Source organism: Dermacentor silvarum, chromosome 3, assembly GCF_013339745.2.
Source record: "Dermacentor silvarum isolate Dsil-2018 chromosome 3, BIME_Dsil_1.4, whole genome shotgun sequence".
Taxonomy (NCBI): Eukaryota; Metazoa; Arthropoda; class Arachnida; order Ixodida; family Ixodidae; genus Dermacentor; species Dermacentor silvarum.
This window is the reverse complement of record NC_051156.1, coordinates 213,771,533-213,791,139: the sequence shown is the minus strand read 5'-3', so window position 1 is coordinate 213,791,139 and position 19,607 is coordinate 213,771,533. Positions and strand designations below refer to the sequence as shown.

The 19,607-nt window shown below is 51.3% G+C and overlaps 1 protein-coding gene and 1 long non-coding RNA gene across 4 annotated transcripts in view; one reads left to right on the top strand and one right to left on the bottom strand.

Moving 5' to 3' along the window:
- The window catches only part of LOC119446630 (uncharacterized), a 181,217-nt gene that overhangs the window by 51,263 nt on the left and 110,347 nt on the right, over positions 1-19,607 (bottom strand). The window contains exon 1 of one of the 3 annotated variants that reach the window (XM_049664300.1): positions 690-1,212. The exons of the other annotated variants lie outside the window; for them this stretch is intronic. Within the exon in view, the coding sequence (XP_049520257.1) occupies positions 690-823 (134 nt within the window). The 5' untranslated portion in view covers positions 824-1,212. Of the gene's footprint in view, positions 1-689; positions 1,213-19,607 lie in introns of those variants that run through there. 3 annotated transcript variants of the gene reach the window in all.
- Positions 16,521-19,607, top strand: part of LOC125944147 (uncharacterized) — a 204,689-nt gene continuing 201,602 nt past the window's right edge. The window contains exon 1 of the long non-coding RNA XR_007466161.1: positions 16,521-16,657. This is a non-coding gene — a long non-coding RNA (uncharacterized LOC125944147). The remainder of the gene's footprint in view (positions 16,658-19,607) is intronic.

The window sequence follows — 19,607 nt, the reverse complement described above, 5'->3', positions numbered from 1 at the left end:
GATTATGGTAAAACCTTGTCCGAATTACCATCAACACAAGTTCGAAAAATAAATCGAAATACCAGGGTACCTAGTCGGCACGTTTCTAACAGTTAGCAACAAAGATTAGCAACAACTTAGCAACCCGGCGCGTCACGTTGGAGCGGCGTACTCTTGTCCAACACTTGCGACGGGAACATATCAAACACAAGAGCATTTAGTATGCGCAGAAGTTAGGCAATACAATAGAAACGAACTCACTACAGAGTACGTTCCTCCCACTTGCACAAATAAACTTGAGCACGTCAAAGCGAGCCCCTCGAATCACCAGCGAATTACAGCAAAGCAAACTACACTGACGATGCAAGCCAGCATATCCAGAACGCAAATTCAATTCCTTCCATTTCACATAATATTGCACGTCGGCTCTTTAACTATCGCGGGAGGCGCGCTCTCTTAGAGCCTTTTAAAACAAGTATTTCACCGCTCCTGCCGATTCCCACAATGTGAGACCAGGTCAACGATCACACTATCGATGACGAGCCCCAGCGCCTGCTTTTTTAAAAACATCTCTGCGAGCGCTCATTTGAACTGCCCTCAGCAGACATGACCGTCGTAGGCAGAACACAAGAGCGAAAAAAGAATGCCACGCAAGATAGACCAACCGTCCACTGGCAAAAGAAACCGCAGCATAAGAAGGAGCAACTGACCCGCATCCAGGCCTCATAATGTCCAGCCTCGAGACGTCTCCCTTGCCGAGCAGCAAAGTCACGTAGCCGGGAAGCACGCGCGGCGGAGATCCCGGTACTTGCACCGAAGTCGCCTCGGCCGACGCGGGCCCCATGGCGCACGCGTCAAAGTCAACGCGCCTCAGAAAACACCACCACCACCGTTCACACTAGCGGCGCTAAAACGGAGAGAGCGCGCGCGCAAACGCGCTCACACACGCGCGCGCACCCGGGCAGCAAGGGCGCAACAAGCGCGTGACTCGGTCGGTCGGTCGTCGTCTTCGTCGACGACGCAGCAGCGCTCCCCCAAGAGGCGTTGGCCGCCGCTCCCAGCAAACACCGCTCGCATCCGCGTCGGCGCGCGCACTACTGACTCAATGACCGAGCAATCTCCGCCGTGGCGCCCGGCAGCCATTCTCCTCCGCCATGCTCTTTCGCTCCTCCTCTCCCTCTTACCCAGTTGTCCTCCTCTCTCTCATCGTACGCGCCGTCGTGAGCTCAACCTCCTCTCTCACACCCGCACGTACCCGAGATGACGGACGAGGAGGAGAGAACGCCTCCCCGAGGTTCGGTACAGCCGCCACCTTGCGTTTCTTGGTCCGGGCCAGAGGTGCGTAACTCCCCCCTTCCCTCCTCCACCCCCCTCGGTGATGCAGAGTTACCGAGGGATTGTTCCGTCCTCCTCGCACAAAATAGTCCCTCCTCTCTCTGCCCTCCTCCTCATTCCGCTGCGTAAACGCGGCGTGCGGCAGTTCCTGTGCGGTACACGCACCGCGACCCTGCCCACCCCGAAATTCCTTTACACGCTAGCGGCTGGAAAAACGTACGAGCTGGTCCGTGCGCGTGCGCGCGCACATACATTGCAACGGAGCCGTACGCAGCGCGGGAACGCAACTTGCTCGAGGGTTACGCGGTCTCTGGTTATTCAAGAACTCAAAACTTCCGAGTCATTCCTCGAGTGACCACAATACGAACCGGGGAATTGTATGCGCGAGACAAAGTAGCAAATTAGATTGCGGGAGCCAGGTTTTAATGGGAAGCTCGGAGAGAAGTTAAGCCTGGATGATGACTTCGCGTGAGTAGGGCTACGCAAGACGTTGGGTGAAAGACGAGATACAAACCGTGAGCGCAAAAACTTGACACCATCTACTGAGAGTTAGGCGTCCATTTGCAAGGGCTCCACTGCAGCCACTCGATATTCAAGCGAGTCGTTATCTGGACAGCAGTAGATTGATAAGAAAAGGTCTTGCCCCCTTACGCTGAAAATGCGCAGTCAGGAACGTGAGAAAAATGGTAGTCCGATCAGGCCCCGGCAGAGGCCTGGGCCTAGAACCTCTCTGTCTGGCAACTGATACTGTACTTCAGGTAAGAACAGAGCAGGATAGCTATGACGTGCACCAGAGCGTTGTTCTGATACACTTACCTGCGTTGCTTCTGGTGAGAAAATCGTTTCTCTCACTTATTCATTTTTTTTTCGTTACGTTTTCGCTGCGGTAATCGTGAATAATATCTAAGCCATGCAACGAAGGCTCGGCTATATTTTAGCGAGCCAACGCAAGTCTGATGAGAAAGTTCTTTACGCCAAGGCCAACAATGATGCTATGGCAGGCGCAAGAAACAGTTCAGCGTTTGATTTATAGCCGCAGTGGGCGTACTGCACATAATTAACGCGATAAGGCTTCACCACTGTTCAAACCTTAAACTGAACCTGAAGTTTATCGTTGCGGCCTACAGCGTGCCTGTGTAAGCATGCGAAAGTGCCTGTGCAAGCACGCGGTCCGACCAAGGACGTGGATACTTTGACAACAAGAAACAAAGATTGCGGGAAAACAACGTCTACTCTTGGCCAGAGTACAGGACAGTCGGCCACGTCAACTTTTTTTTTTTTTTTTTTTTTTTGAGAAAGAGAGGCATTCAAGCATTTCGACATCGTGAACAATCCGATCACGTGTTGCGAGCGCAGAAGGCGTCTGCGCTCGTATTTATTCTTATCAGTATATTTTTCGCGCTGTCCCAATGGTTTCACACATATCTACCACCAAGCTCAGTTTACAACCCTTCGGCTTCCAGAAGAAGCTGTCAGTGGCTAATATTTAGAGCATGCGCATCGCTAGAGAAGTAAACGGGACAAATCTCCGCACGATGGTTGACGCCGACAGCCACGTTACCGCACTATCGATGGCGCGTTCGCCGCAGCGTTACGCCAGTTGCGCCTAGTACGACGTCTCAGTCGTGTTTGTGCGTGTAATAGTGTTTTCAATGCACAGTGTGGGCAACATTGATTAATTAACGCCGGTGCATATGGGACGTTTCTTCTAGTTCGCTTTAGTTTTTGCCTTAATATTTTTTTCGATTCTTTTTCTGCGTTTTTTTTTTTTGGTCACAGTACGTGCATGTCTGTTATATTATGGGAAATACGGATAGCCTTAATTTGTTGACGGAGTCTTAGGATAGCCGGCTTTGATGTAGCCTACCTTCCCGCTCATCTGCAGTTAAGCAACAAAGGACTTCTCCATGCGTAAATACATGCCCGGCTGCCAGTCGCCGCAGTTGATAATAAGTCAAGATGGTAATCACATTTAAAAAGTGTTGCAAGCTCATTTTTTCCCTTAAATACATGTCCTACAGAACCAGTCTAAATACAGCTTGACAAGCGATGACGTTCTGTGTATACCCGAAGCTGCGATTTAAACACTTTTGCAAAAGCCTACTTACGGCGAGAAAAAAAAAACTGAAAAAAAAAAGCGATAAACCAAACAACGAAAGCGCGAAGAAAGGACTCAGCTGCTGGAACTTTCTCTTCGCGATAACAGTTACAGCTTCCTCGGTCAACCCCATCGTGGCAACGGCACTCGACTGAGCGCGCGTTCGATCCCGTGCGCGCACAGTGTCACAGAGGAGCTCGCGTGGGCGCCACAAGGGGTCAATGAACGACATACGTGTCCGCCTCGACCGCTGCTAATCTTGTGTACCTTCGGACTCGGACGTCTAAAGGAGAGGCGTGACGTCTTAAAGGCAAATGTCACGGGACGCGACTCCGAAGCAGAGGGAAACGGAACGCCCGGAGCAAAGACTAAGTCACAAATTATGTACCGTGTGGTCCACTGTTAACGGGAACACACGAGTGCAGAGCACCTGCAAATATTTCTCTTTTCTTTTGCTGTATTTGCCCTCAGCCATCTTGTGGTTGGTGATGCTCGCACCTTTGTGTATATACGCCTTCATTTGCGTAGCTTCCGACGGCACTTGAAGCTGCAGGAGCGTCAGCAAAGTAAAAGCAGCACATTGGTGTGTTGCCTTTAGCTGTGAACCGCACTTACTGTGACGGTCACAAGTTTACGTGGCACGGGATCCACGTAGTGTGATCGTGCAGTGTGCCACATAATACGTGGCCGGGCTTCGCAGATTTTTTTGATTTTTTTTTCCTAGATCTCGCGTCTCTCCCGATATGCTTTGATGTCGGCACGGAAGCAAATGCTTGCCTCGTATTTTACTCTCACGTTAATGCATATTTTGACTTTTCATGCTCCGCGAAGGAGTGCGTTTTACACCGGCTGCGCCCAATCAGAGTAAAATGCATAGTCGTCTCTATTCTGGGTGCATAAACAACTCTTGAAAGCGGAGCGAAATAAATACGATGCATACAGTCACTACCACAAAGGAAAATAATTTAAAAATAATAAATAAGCTTTGTTATCTCTGCATCCGTACGCAATAAGAACCAACATTGCTCCGTGGAGGAGCACAACTCTTGAAAAACACTAGCAGCTGTTTACTGCTAATTCATTTCTGCTGCTAATTCAATGCAACTTCATTCGCTCTGTTCTTCGGGTGTACGCGTCAGACAGAGGGAGTTAAAATGACTGAAATGATGTATCTGGCTCTTTATTTTTTTCCCTAGGTCCTCACAACGACTCCTTTGCCAGGCTAAACAGCCCTATATAGGCAGGCGTCGGGAAGCACAAGGAAAGGTAAGGCAATACCGATTCAGATACTGTTTGTTTGTAGTTGTTTCTCCGGGTTAGCAACCGTTGCGTGCTGCACGCAACCGTCCATCGCCAGCGTCGTTACTCGCATCCTGCGCGCCGCGCACGGCTGACCAGCACGCGATACCGAACATCATATGTATACCGGTCGCCGGAAATGAGACGGCTATGTGCACGCAACTGAATGCGATCAAAGCCTGCGCGGAGTCAGGTTGAGTACAACCCTTTGATAAGCAAGAGTCACGAGAAAAAAAAAAAGAAAGAAAGCTAAGCACGATTTCTCCGGCTTTCTGCATCCGATAAGACGCGTGCGCTAAATTATTCAGCGATTGCCGCAACTTTTGACGATGAAGAAAAAGTACGAGCTGTCAAAGGAGAGCGCCGCTTCATGACGTCAGAGGAGCTCGACGCATTGATGCCAATATTTCCGGGTGCCGTGCCCGCTTCTAAACAGATTTTGCGCACGCGTTAGAAAGGGTTGCGCCTCCGATATTTCCGTTTGCAAAGACAGAAAGTTCGAGATAACTTTGGGGCCGGGATCAAGAAATAAATGGAAAGGGATCAAGAAAAAAAAAGTTACGTTCGAGAACACACTGACGAAGCCGTGGTCCCCCGATTGTACGAAACCCTAAATTCTTTTTGCCTACGCTAGCTCAAAGCCACGTTGTCACGTGGCAGGCAAGCGTCGTCGTCCTCTCCTCACAGTAAAATCACGAACCTGCAGCTGCAGACGACGCGCCAGACAACGAATTTATATAATCACGCGGCAAAAACTAAACTGGATCGCAATCCACTTCAGCCCCCCCACCAACAGGCGCATCGCTCACTCATTACGTGTCCACAGGCTACCATACTGCTCGCGCCTGATGCCTGCCCGCGTAGAGGTTAAAAAAAAAAAAACAACGATAGGGGTGAACGACCGCACCGTGCGGCCACCGCGGCTAGCAGCCGCAGGTTATTGTATAGCGTATCCCGCATGATGCAGGAAGCGATCGGCACAGCCTTTACGTTTCGCCAGGCTTCGGATTGCATTGTTTCCGGGCCCGGCGAGGCGGGCTTGGAACAGATATAGAGAAATAGATGCCGGCGCTGCACTTTCTCACTCCGCAACGCTGGCAGCTATAGAAACCCGCTCATGTCATTCACCCGCGGTATACCTGCTATAAAGAGCAACAGGGCAGCAGACAAGTTTGATCGGTTGCATTCCATGCTTACGAGGCCGTCAGCAGTGGAAAATAAAAAGTAATTAAAGCGCCACGGAAATAGTTTTTAATACCTCGGATAGCGCTTGCTGAATAACGGGGTAGCCAGGTCTATTAATTTGGCAATCAAATGCTGTCGAAAAACCGGCGACAAAAGTTACATTTCCAATATCAGTAATAAATAAATAAATAAATAAATAAATAAATAAATAAATAAATAAATAAATAAATAAAACCGTTGCTGGAGTGCAGATGTGATCAGGTATGTGTTCTTCACAGACCCTAACACGTATGTATAATTTTTTTCTTTTTATACTTGCTTTTTGTTATTGTGGATACCCAGCGAGTCTTCGCGGCGGGGTTCAAAAAAGTACACTCAGTTTAGGTGAAAAGGTGAAACCCGCTTCGGTTGCGTCAGTTATCAGCCGTTCTTTTTTAAAGAGCTGCGTCGAAGACTAGAGGGGCGGCGGTCGTTGTGCGTGTGAACGCACCACCGACCAACAGTCCCCTCCCCGGAAAAAGCTGCTCCCGGCGTCCGATAAGACGACGGAGATATGGGCCATGCGTTATCGCCACGCTGTAAAAATCTCGCGGCGTTGAGCAGTTTCCGCAACTCGAAGCGTCCGAGCGAGTGTCCACAATCAGCGAGTGTCCACATGACGGCCGGTTACGAGGATGACCTGCGCGTTCACGTGCATGCACCTGTCTTGCTATTCCTGACCTGGCACCACATGACCGAAGCAGGACGAATGCTCCGAAGCGGTCGCACCGAGGCTACGGCGTTGAACGCCAGGTCGTAGGTTCGATCCCCTGCTGCATTTCGCTGGGACGGAATGCAAGGAATCTCGTGTACCGGCGATACCGGTGCATGTTAAAGAATATCAAAATTAGGAGCTCGCCGCTATGGAATCTCGCAGAGCCCGTGTGTTTGCATTTAGATTTCAAGCACTAAATCAATCAATTAATCAATGCAGGGCGTGATTGTTAAACTGCGCTTACAGCTACGAACCTGCAGTACCACTACAGTTCAAGCGAATGCTGTCATGGATCTAGCTTGGACAACTGCCAATCAAACCGTTTAAGAAAGAACACACAAATATGAATGGCGCGATCACACAGCGAGCGCTATCTCTGACGCCTAACTGCCACACTGAGGTGAGCACTGAAGGGTATACGAGTCGAATCTACACAATTACGTTGCATTTAAGTGTCATTACCAAGAGGCAAACACTGAGCAAACGGTATCCGCATTCTGCTTTCGAAACCGTCCCCCCAGACAGCACCGCCTTCGATCGTTTTCGGAACGTCGCTGTCAGCGACCCGCGACTTCGCATGGCGTTGCGAGCGACCGAAAAATAGGCGCCGAGTGAGCCAGGCTGAAAAAAAAAAAAATACGACGACTCTGGGACGAGAAGAAAACGAAAAAAGAAAGAAAAATACAAAAAGAACCAAAGACAGACGACGACGGACGATCGAGGGCCGAGTTTCAGCGAGGTCGACAGCCTCGCCGACGAGTCACCACAGCGGCGGCAACCGGAGATGCAGAGTAGCTGCAGAGGCTGGTTCAAAAAGTAAACGAAAAAAGTAATGCAAGACCGAAATGAAACAGAATATGCATGATGCATCCGAAGCAGAGCAAAGTGCCGGCGCCACAGGCCAGCCGCGCGCGCGATGCGCCACGGCAATCCGAGAACTGCGAGCCCGATCAGGAAACGAGACTGGTGTGTATACGGAGAGATGCACACAGCGCGCGCTCTAGGCCGGATAGAAGCAGCACGCGACGACCTCGCCGACGACGCTGGCACTTTATGGGCTGAACCGCACGTCGCGCGTGTGTGTGTGTGTGTGTGTGTGGGGGGGGGGGGGGGGGGGAAGAGAGGGAAGCGCGTGCCAAAAAATCTCGGATAAGTGGTCGCGCCTCGTTTCGGGTACGCAGCGTTTTTGTTGTTTTCTTTCCGCCACGCGGCGCGTGCCTTGAAGAAGAGTGGACGCGTAAGTCGCGTCAACCCGACTCCGCTTTCTTCTTCCATCGAGAGCCAAGACCCTCGCGCCATCACTTGACTAAGAGTGGCGGCTCAAAGTAAGGCTGTGTGTGACGACGGCACGCAAGGCTCTTCCAGACTCGCTGGCGTCGCTCGACTTTGCGTTTGTTTAGCGAGGACTTGCGTATCGAGGAGTCCTCCCAATCTACCCTGGTAGGCTCGCGCACAAACACGCTTACGCACCCACCCTCCCCACCCCCGTCCCAATCCCGTCACCTCCTCACACATCTCTCATCTAAGCCTTCTCGTGAACCATCTCGCCGCGTCCTCGAACAAGCTCGCACTTAGCGTTGGTTTGTGCGTGGTTGTGTTTCCGGAGGGAACGAAGTGGGGGGCTGAGAATCGAATGCCGGCTCCGCGTGACGCAACGACAGCGAGCGACCTCTTCTTGACTCGCGGAAGTGAGACGCGCGCCGACCCGAGCACGCGCCAGAACGTATGGCAAAGAACGAGATTAAACTAGCCGCCACTTGAAATCGACAGTTCAGGGGCGCCAGTGGACCGGGGCGCGGGATGGCGCGAACGGAAGGATAACGTAGATACGCCATGGACAGTTCTGACAAATGTCCAGGACTTTATTCGCTTCGCGGATTTTAAGAAAGAAGTCCGTGATATATCCTGTGAAATACTGTCAAGATATCAAGGAAGAAGTCCCGGACATCAAGATAAAGTCCTCAACATCGTGAAAGAATCCTGAACACAGTGAAAGAGTTCCCAATAGCGAAAGTCCTGGATATCGTAAAAGAGTCCCGGACATAGCGAAAGTTCCTGGTATTCATAAAAGAGTAGGACCTGGCATCCTAAAATAATCAATGGCATCCCGAGAACGTCCCAGATATCAAGTCAAGATTCCCGAATGGACCCTGTTGCAATAGACATTGGTCTCGGATTTAGGGCCTGGTGAAGCTTAGCGCCGTCGAGAGTGCGGATATACGTTTGAAAGCACTTTGAACAACGCGTCGCACGCAATCGCGAAAACCTCTCGACATTGCTGATTTATCTATTCATTCCGTGCTTGTGACCAACATTTCAGCGAAAAAGGTTTCCTCCGTCGCGAAAAAGCCTGTCGAGAGATGACATAGAAGCAATGCCTGCGAAGCGCGTTAGCTAAGCGGAACGCACGGTGAACTTCCGCGTTCGAAGCGCGACAAAGTCCACTCTTGCGTTCTAAGGAAGGATCACGTGTAATGCGCTATTTCCCAAATGTTGACTTAACGCGAAACAAAACGGGCTACCGACGAAATAAAGGAAATGCGGATTCGAAACGGCACGTACTTCCTTAAACACCTACATTCCTCACACCACAACCCTCCCCCCCCCCTCCTTTCCCGCTTCCGGACCTTTTGTATAAGAGAGTTGACAGCCCGAACACCGGAGGAAGGAATCGCGGAGTCGGGAAACGGCCCAGGCTTATCGACGAAACACAGCCGCGTCGGCTTGCAAGAGAGGAGCAACTACCACACACACACACACACACACACACACACACACACACACACACACACACACACACACACACACACACACACACCACACACACACACACACACACACACACACACACACACACACACACACACACACACCACACACACACACACACACACACACACACACACACACACACACACACACACACACACACACACACACACACACACACACACACACACACACACACACACACACACACACACACACACACACACACACACACACACACACACACACACACACACACACACACACACACACACACACACACACACACACACACACACACACACACACACACACACACACACACACACACACACACACACACACACACACACACACACACACACACACACACACACACACACACACACACACACACACACACCACACACACACACACACACACACACACACACACACACACACACACACACACACACACACACACACACACACACACACACACACACACACACACACACACACACACACACACACATCTCTCGAAAACACACTCTGCTCCCAAAGTCAACGCCGGTCGACTTGGTGTTTCTCGGTGCGTCCTCCTCCTGACGGTGCAAATGAGCCACCTCCGCCGAATGCAACAAAAGGTTGCAAGAAGGCAACAACCCCGCCTTATTCAGTGGCCTCTATTGTAGTTCATACCACTCGCCAGATTGAAAACGGTCGCTCGTGGCAGGCACCGAGCAGGACGAACAACTCTCTCCATGGAGGGCTGTGCTTCTATACACACCGCCTTATTTACGGTGGCTGACGCGAGGCGGAGCAGCTAATTAACGAAGGCGAGAACGAAGACGAAGCCAAGAAGGTGCTAACGCTCGCGTGGTAATACCACGCGGGAACAGGTTTCATCCGGTGTTCCGTGTACACTCGTTCGTCCCCCTCGCTGGAGTACTCGACGTCTCGCTTAAGAGGTGTTACGCGTGGCGTGAATTATGCGTTCAACGGCCACACTCTCTTCTCTCTCCCAGCCTCGCAAAGACAGCGTCGTTTCGTTCGTCCGCGGACAAACTCGTTCACGAATGGATGGTGCGTCGTTCGTACACGCAGCGGGAGCGTGTGTTGCTCGTACGTTCTTGGATAGCGTGCACGCCCCCCTCTGGTTACTCCAGCGAGGAGAGATCCTTTCGTCGTCTTCCTCGTGGCGTTGTATTAGATGCTGCAGGACGAACGGCCACCGACTTCGTCCATGCATCACGAAAGCACACGATATATGAAAGGCACCGGCCCCCTGCAAGCGGTCTTTTATGCACCTCTCGGGCGTTCGTATACCATCGAACGCCGTATGTGGAAGGAACGGGTGAGGTGACGGCGTTAGCAACAGTTCGGTTGTACCGGATCAACTGAGAAACGTCATAACTCGCGTTGGAGGCAATGTATTAAGCGCGAGGAAAGACCCCGTCCCCTTGCGGGTTATTGTACCATTTCAGTCTTCTGTACCATTCTTTAGGGGAATTTAGCTAAGCTATGCGTAGAAAATACACAGACGTTTTACAATAACGTTTTAGAGACGTTTTATAATTACGTCTACAGAATGCCTATGCACGGCCTGCTGACTTGTCGACCAATATGTACGTAGATTTCCTGGAATCAATGCGTTTGGCAAGTAAACCAGGAGAAATCGACCTGATGGAAACTGATATATGAAGTGTCCAAATGCTGTTCGGCGTTATTCGCAGATTTTCGCGCGGCGGAGCCGCGTGTAGCATTCGCAGTTCGCCTGGAATCTTAAGTTCTTTGACTTCGGCGTAACTTATACTCTCGAAGCTAGCGCTTGCAAGCCATGAGGTCAGGACAGCCGCTAAAAAGAAGAAAAAAAAAAGCGAGGGCGGGGTAGGGGGCGGACGTAGGTCAAGATTCGGATCCACTGCGCTGTGGAGAGCAAGAATCTGTTTCCAGGAACATCGCGTAACTGTGAGAAAGGCGACGAGGACGCAGTATACTGACACAATTGCAACAACTACAAGAACAACAAGAAATACGCAGCTTTGGAAAGGAACAAGAGGCGAGGAAGAGAGCAACGGCCTCACGTAGTCTCGTAAATAACGCCGCACGCTGCCAAGCTAGTCTGAGAACAGGCACCCGCCACCTTTAAGAGCAGATCCATTCTCTTCGAGGATTCTTACGATTTTTATTTTATTTTTGAGCGGAAAACGCAGATAGAAGGTGTATGTGCTGCGAGAAACGCCGGCCGCCAAGAAATACGTAAGCCACGTTCAGTGAGAGCAAAGTTTACGATGTACTACTCCGCGCCACCATTCGAACCCCTTTGTTTCCCGGCACGTATGCCGCGCACAATCTTACGGCTCTTTTTTTTTTTTTTTTTTTCTCCTCGACTGAGCTCTATTTCTTTCACGTTCGCTCTCTCGCTCGATGCGACTTGAGTTCACGCTTGTCTCCCGGAAAGCCCGTAATGTATATATACGACGGAGGATGACAGGCGGTGGTTTATTAAACACGCCGCGCGCAGAAACTCGTATACCATCTCGCACATGCACCGCGACAGGCTACAAAGGAATCTCAGAAAATGGTTTCCAGCCGGCCGTAAGAGAAGCGAGTCGAAAATAACATAAAGGAATGAACGGAAAAGGGTGAGAATGACCTCGGCACCTTGTGCGTATGCACCGCTCAGGCAAAATCCGTTGCATCCAAAAACATTAAGAGCATACCTTTTCTTCTTTTCTAAACTTGTGGCTTGGTGCTTTCTTTGAAACGGCATGTGCTCCCTGCGTTGTTTGGTGTGGAGAACCCTGGGCGGCTCTTCTAAGAGGTTCGTGTTCGAGATCCGCGTTTAGAAATTATAGACTTGAGCGCCATTTTCGCTCCATTGTTCACGCGCGTACCTAGAATTCCTCGCCGAGGCGGTGCACTGCTCTCCCCCGCAGCGCGGAGTCATGAAAAATGTCGGAGCGGAGCAAACGTCGTGCACTGCCTGCGGTGCTGGGAAATCCGAGAGAGAGAACAAAAAGAGTTAAAGCATGACTGTGCTTAGCAAGGAGTCCTCAAGTCTTCGCGCGGCTAAAAAATGAGATGCGGCGATTCTGAAAAGTTCAACGAACGGTAGCGACCGATTCTAGGCTTCATTTTAAATCCGGCTCATAATACTGAGCTTGAAAGCGCTTCGGTGAAAAGTGTGCGGGCTATCACCTCGTATGCGATCCGCGCACCCCACCCGGCAGGGCTACGAGACTTTCCAGGTGTCCACTGGCGCCTCTGCGCATTAAGTGACGAATCGGACATTCCAGTCGGCCTCCACCGCTTCGTGGTAAGCTAACTAGAGGAAAGGTCACGCATGCCTGCAGTCTAGTATCCAGTGTCGACTAGGAGCGCACGTGCTGTTCTTGGGAAGTTAGAGGGAGTGGCAAAACGGAGGGGTCAATGATCAGTTGAGCGGGATGCTTGCAGTGTCGGTAACTGCGTCTTAACCCACGAAGGTCGTGCAAGTGGATGCAAAGATTTCAGGGAAAAAAAAAAAAAAGGCACGCCGCGGGGCCAGTGCACAGCTACACGTAAGCGTGCCCGGGGGCTGTGCGCAGTATGGTATAATACAAGCTCGTTTATAACAGAGCTGTTTATATGTCTTTGTCGTATTCCTACTCGGTTTCCTTGTAAGCGACGAACGACGAGTCCAACTGAGAACGCTTCTACAGCGCGGACTTCTTGTCGAATAATGAAAGTGCTGACGGCAAAACGCGACGAAAAGAACGTGCACTCTGGTCTGACACAGCCTGTTTGCCGACTTCACCAAAAGCCGGCGCCCGTGGCCCAAGTCACTCAAGGATATACGCAATACGCCTACCGCGATCACTTTGCGCTGAAAGGCGCCGGCGCCTCGGGTGGTTCACGTGCTGCAGGTTCGTCGGCTCTGTTTTCTTCGGAAGATGGGCGACTACCGTCGCCAAAGAAGTTTCGAAGCGCCAACTAAGTACCTTGCGGGCTTTTACGTTCTAAAGATGTACGGTGAGCTATGAGGAAGCTGGAAGGCTCGGGGTTAGCTTTAATAACGCGGATTTCTCGAAGGTGAGCCCAAACTTGAATGCACGGGCGCTTTAGTATCCGAACAACGTCATAACGTGGCCGCTGAAGCCGGGAGTCAAACCCGCAACTCTGTGCTTAGTAACTAAGCCTAATGCTACAGCAACTTAGTCACCGAAACAGGCAAGCCAAAGAAAATTTTGTGCAGACTCGCGCCGAAATGCATTTGCACATGCCGAACACTACGACGAGGCTTATGTAGCGCGCAGGCTGCCCACAGGGCGGCGCGTGCGTTGTTTGTCCTTCTACAGCGCGATATCACTGAAGTTCCAGTTGTGTTCCTGCACCTCCGATCTTTCCATAGGCCGTCAATATTTTGGGGAAGTCCAAGATATGTGTGCGGCCTCTCTACACTCTTTTGAGCAACGGGCGTCGAAGACACGTGAATACGGCTTGTGATAGAGGCTTGGAGAGCGTAAATTTATGCGTATAAAGAGAGTCATACAAACATGCGATGCAGTTAGTGTACCTGTAGAATGGGAAAAATAATGCAGACAGTCACATCGCCTCTGCATGAGGCTTTCGAATTACCATCATCCAATTCGCAAACATCTTTTCCTTCCATAGTCACGGCAGCTCTCGGCCGACACGAAGGTCAAACATGCAGCCATCAAACCGCTCTTACCAGCTGAAGCTTAATGACCGCATCGAACATTGTGTCCAATCTAATGGGGCTATTTCCAAGGGCGTAATGCGATTCACACTGTCTTCTAAGGAACATCGCAAGAAGCAGTGAAAGAAATGTTTTTAAGCAATGAAGATATCACGTACACAGTAGAACAAATAGCTCGAACGAAAATACTCCCCAACGTAGTTCTCGTATAACAGCAGACGTAACCAGCTCTCGTTCGGTGAAGGGAGGCTAAAAGATGCGCGCAGACAAAAGAGTGTACTAGTTCAAGCGAGGACAGATGCATAGCCACGCTTCTGAATCTTGCCGTCAGAACTTCTACATAGACACTGGTGCGAAGCCGAAGGCGGAAGCAGAGAACCGCAGTGTCAACATGCGCGAAAAGCATACTCGCCGTCCGATGCATCTAGCGTCAAGAACTTACTGTGGCACATAGATCAACAACACCATTGTGTTGTTTCACACGCTGCTTAGGTAACGAAGAAAGACGAGCAAAAGGGCAAGGGCGAAACTCCCCGAGGCGATTGCACGCGTGCGCAGAAACAACTCGTTGCACGGAGAGAAAACACAAGAACACAACCGGTGCGATCACCTTGTTGCGTCGAAAGGGCGCTCGTGTGTACTACTGGAGACCCGATAAGGAAGCGCCGACCGCCCAAAACAAGACCTACATTCACGGCGACGACGACCTTCAGGGAGGAAGAAGACGCGTTCGCGAGGCGGTAGCTCCAAAGAAGGATGCGCGCCGCTACCGCCGCCGGCCGTCCGTGAAACGCGCAGATGCACAAACACATACACACTGGCAGCAATGTCCGGTACGCACACTGATCTCTAGTACAGCGCCGTCGCACGCAAGAGCCACAAACGGCCACGCGCGAACAGAGTCAAAGGGAGGAGTTGAAAGCAGCGGCAAGGAAGCAGACGAAAAAGTAGCAGACGGGAAAAAGAAGAGCGGACGCGCAAGCAAAACAGTGGCACGACGGCTTGTTTTCTGACCCAGTGACCCTTATGGCTGCACCTAGTGGCCCCTCTTCTTCCCCTCGCACCTCCGGCTACACAAGTAGCTGCAGCAGCAGCAGCAGACCAAAACATGCTGCCGCCGCCCGACTTCTTCACGCAGAGTGCTCTCTCGCCGCCTTCTGCCAGAGCACGCGCCGCTAACCACCGACGACGACGGCTCGAGAAACGTTTTACTTCCTCCAAGTCGAGCTCGTTCTTCCGTTTTTGTTGCTTCCTCCAAGTTCCGCGACGAGCGATCGAGGTGCACATTGCCACACAACAACAACAAAGGCGCCAATCGTAACCGACGAAAATATCTTGTTTGTCCAGATAGTCGTTAGAGAGCAGCCGCAAAGCGGGGCAGCAGTGCTTCCGTTTCGGGAGTCGTACATCACCGTGCGGAAAAGAAAGACGGTACAGCGGCGGGTGGCTCCCTCTCTTAATTTTTTTTTTCGAAATTTCAGTCCTGTTTAGACCTCCTTTTTGTCTCTTCCTATAATCTCTTGCGAACGAGTCGCCGTGAAGCTAAACGCACCGCCCACTAGCAGCCCAGAACAGTGTGTGTGGGCAGCGTTGGGAAGAAGGCGCACGAGATGTGGTTGCGAGGTCGTCTGCTTTTCCGACCACCGGCGGCATAACAGCAATGAGGTGAAAAGGAAAGAAAAAAAAATGTACACAAAGGGGGGAGTGTTTGCTGTCCACCGGGACAACACGTGGTCCGACGTAACGCGAAACGGTCAAGATTCGCACAGCAGATGCTCCGAAAGGTTTTCCTTTTCTTTCTCTCTCTCTCTCTCTCTCGTCTATCCCTTGAGGTCAGGTGGAGATGGTACCCAGAAAACCAGCAGGAAGAAACGAGAATGCATGCCACCCTGTCGATGGTTAAAAAAAAAAAGTTTAAATAAGGCCCGAAGAGGGGGGCGGACCCCGGATGCCGGCGCTGAGGGCCCCACCGGACCAAACAGTTCCTGCGTGCAAGCGTTGGAATAAGACTACGCACGTTCTCCGCTGCGACCCCTTCCAACTTTTTTTTTCCCAACCCACCAGCAGCAAACAAGGCGGCTTGGACGCAAAGTTGGACAACAGATTGAGTATGCGCTGCCACCCGCCGAACGTCCTGGAAGGCTGAGCGGACGTTGAAGGTGAGGGGAGGGCGCCTTTCCAACCCACTCCCAGTTACTTTACTTTTTCGTCATTTTGCTTTCTTTAAAAATCTTCGTCGTCGCCTGACCGTTCCTACCGGTCCCTTTCCGCCTATCTCACACCGCAGCCTGCCGGACACTACAGTTTTCCCCGTTCCACTGGTGATTGCTTTTCCGGGGGCCGTTTATTATTATTTTTTTTTTTCGTTCCTACGTTTTGTACTTACAGCGGCGCGTCTTCCTCAAACGGAACCGTCCAGACCTCCAGGAAGAGACGCATAACGCCAATAACGAAAAAAATAAAGAAAGGACGGAAGGGAGACAGAAAAGGAGTGGCCCCGGAACAGACTGCCACCGGCGGGGTTCCCCACGGGCAACTTGTAGGTCAAGAGGTGAGGAGTTCCCCAATCCTTCTTTCCCCCTTTTGCGTGGCGCTCGCTTGAACCCGGAGAAGACGGCCAGACGGGAAAGATTGCAGGGCTTTCTTTTTGTTTTGCTTAGTCTACTTTTCTCTTTTTACTGCTTCCTCCAACAACACACAGGTCAGTTCGTCTGAAAGTCGCAAACAACTCGGAAGGAACCGGTCCGCCACCGCTTTCTGTAATATCACCCTTCTGAACGTTCTCCCTCCTTTTGCTCCCGCACAATTTTTTTCTTCTCTTCCTCTCCCGCATCCGGGAAGCTGACCTCCGATAGGCAGACGAAGTAGAAATGGAGAAAAGAAAGTAGAAGGGCAGAGGTCATTGCGTTGGTGGTGGCGTTTGGTTATGTCCAGTTGGCGCAACCAGCCAGCTCGGTCTGCACCCCCGAGCCAACCTCAACCTCCCCTCCTCCCCCACCAAACCCTCTTTTTTTTTCTTTTTTTTTCCCTGTCGTTCCAGACAGTTTCTCAATTTTCAGCGCCTTTCGGGGTTCTTTTTTTTTTTAGGTCACTTCCCCGTTTTTGCGCTTTATTGCCTCATCGTTCAGTGTCTGAGAAACACGCCGCCGCGCTGCTTTTGAGTGGGAAAAAAAAGGGAGCGATGTTTACGCCAGGTCCAGACGGATGTAGCCCTCTCTCTGGTAGGACGGCTTCCAAACGGACGACCAGCGGTATAGTAGATGCCATCGAAGAGGGTCGGCGTCCTGTTGCCGAAACAGACGAGTCAGAAAGAGATCAGGACCAACACGACGGCTGGAGAAAGAAAGAAAAAAAAATCTTTCTCGCGCAATAAAAGACTGCTGCGCCTTCTCCCGTCTGGCCTAGTTCCCGTTCTTCGAGCCTCCAGAGCTCAGGCTTCCTCTTCTATAGCACGCAAGCAGCGGACACGAGCGGTTCTTCCCGGTCCCGCGCACGTCCTGTCCACAGGAATCGCTGGCATGCCGACTACACGCCGACGCTGCCTCAAGGAGGCCGTCGGTATTGGATTGAATGTGTCACTTGCTTTGTTGGAAGTACTTTGTTCACGAAGTGAAGGGTTCCAGTCATGTGTTTCTAGTCAAGGTTGACTCCAAGCTATAGTCAAAACGATAAAGCACGTCGCCTGTAGAACAAGCATGCCTCAAAGCGTGGAAGGAGCCGAAAGGGGGTGGGGGATAACGCGTTGGTCACAAATCGACCATCGTCACTTCGAAAAGCGACCGTTGCGGGTTCGTCGTTCGCTGCAGGATTTTTCAGCTCCGCGACTGAAGTAGCAAAGCTGCTGAACTAGTTAATCAGCGGCGCAGGAGCACGACGTCGAAATACGTTGACGGTTATTCGACGTGGCAATGGTAGTGCGTGAACGGCACTACAGCAAACGTGAACGGCACCGACTGCGAGACATTTCGTTGTGGCGAGGGGCAAGTCGCGCTTGTCTGTGTGAACAGCGGTAGCCGTGAGTCGTTCAGTCGCGCGACCTCAGTCAATCGCCGGTGTGAACGCGCCCTAAAGTGATGTCGCTTTAAAGCACAGAGCAGTGAACAAACAGAAGCCACACCGGCACCCAGCGGGCGATACGATTCAAGATCCGACGAAGGTTACTCACAGGGAGAAGGAAGAAAAAAAATAATAAAATAAAGACCGCGATGTACTCGGCATGGCGCGAGAGCTCCGCTCTTTGTCGAAGCGTAAGTCGAAAACGATTAACAGGCGCTCAGCCGAATTGCACGGGCCATTTTCGCGCACTGGCCCCCAAAAGCCGAATGCTGTTCGTCAGCCAAGCACACGCAAGATAAATAAATTTAAAAAAAAAGATAAACGCTCTAGCAGAGGTGGGGGAATGCAATCGCCATCGGGAATCAGGCACGCGTGCTGCATCTCTGCCGTTATTGTTATACGGTCAGTGGCTCCGCGCCGGCTCATGGACAGTGGTCATGCGGAGGACTCGAACTCTCACACAGCCTTCGCCGTCACTCACGGACCGTTCCGACCCCCCTCCCTCCCCCCTTTCCCCCAGGGCACTCGCTCACACCACTGAAAGAACGCCTCCGTCGCCTGGAGGTCGGCCTCAGGTATCCCCTCACGAACCTCGCTTTTTTTCTTTTTTTTTTCCGCGTCCGGGTTTCGCTAGATGGTCCACAGACGTAAAGCTTATTCCTTTGCGTAATTCATATTTCAGAACTTTTTCTTCGACCTCCAGCATGCATGTTTAGCCGCACGCTTTCCTTTTTTATCATATTTTCTTGATCACACACGCGCAAGCGGACGGCATTGTGCTGCACTGGCGGCATTTCAATGTCGTCTGCGCCCTTCTGAGGTCAGTCCCTCCCTCTCAGAAGATTTTTTTTTATCCTTTCTAGTCTTCAACGCCAGTTCAGTCCCAACTACAGTTCTCTCTCTATCATCACCCTCTTTCCTACAGAACCGAGAGTGAGCCCCTGAGGCCATGGGGCGATTCGGTTGGTCAAGCTGACCGGAATGCGGGGTTGGGGGGGTATTCCGGCACGGCGCCATTGTGATCCGAGTCTTATATGCATGCGTAACGCACGTTGTTATCCTTATCGCGCTGTCGTTTGTGCGTTTCTCTCGCGTGACCTTATACTCTCGTGCGATCGGTGCGTCTTTTTTTTATTTTACTTTATTTTTGAGCACGAGACTTTCGCAGCTCTATGACCGAAGCCTCTTGTTGTGCTGTGTTGCGGACATTACGTCTGCTGCCGGACCCCGCCTCTGTTGCGGAAGGTCGTCTGCTTCCGGTTGCGTCTTGGAGCAGCTGCCCTTTGGAGAGCGCGTAGTCTGCTTTAGATTTTTGCTTCTTACAAGCAGACGTGACATGCAGACGCCCCCATGTGCAGAAGTTACCCCTGAGTCTGTCTATTTTCTGTTTGGAATAGCTTTCAAGGTTAAAAAACACCTTTTCTTGGCAACCTTCCATGGGAGAA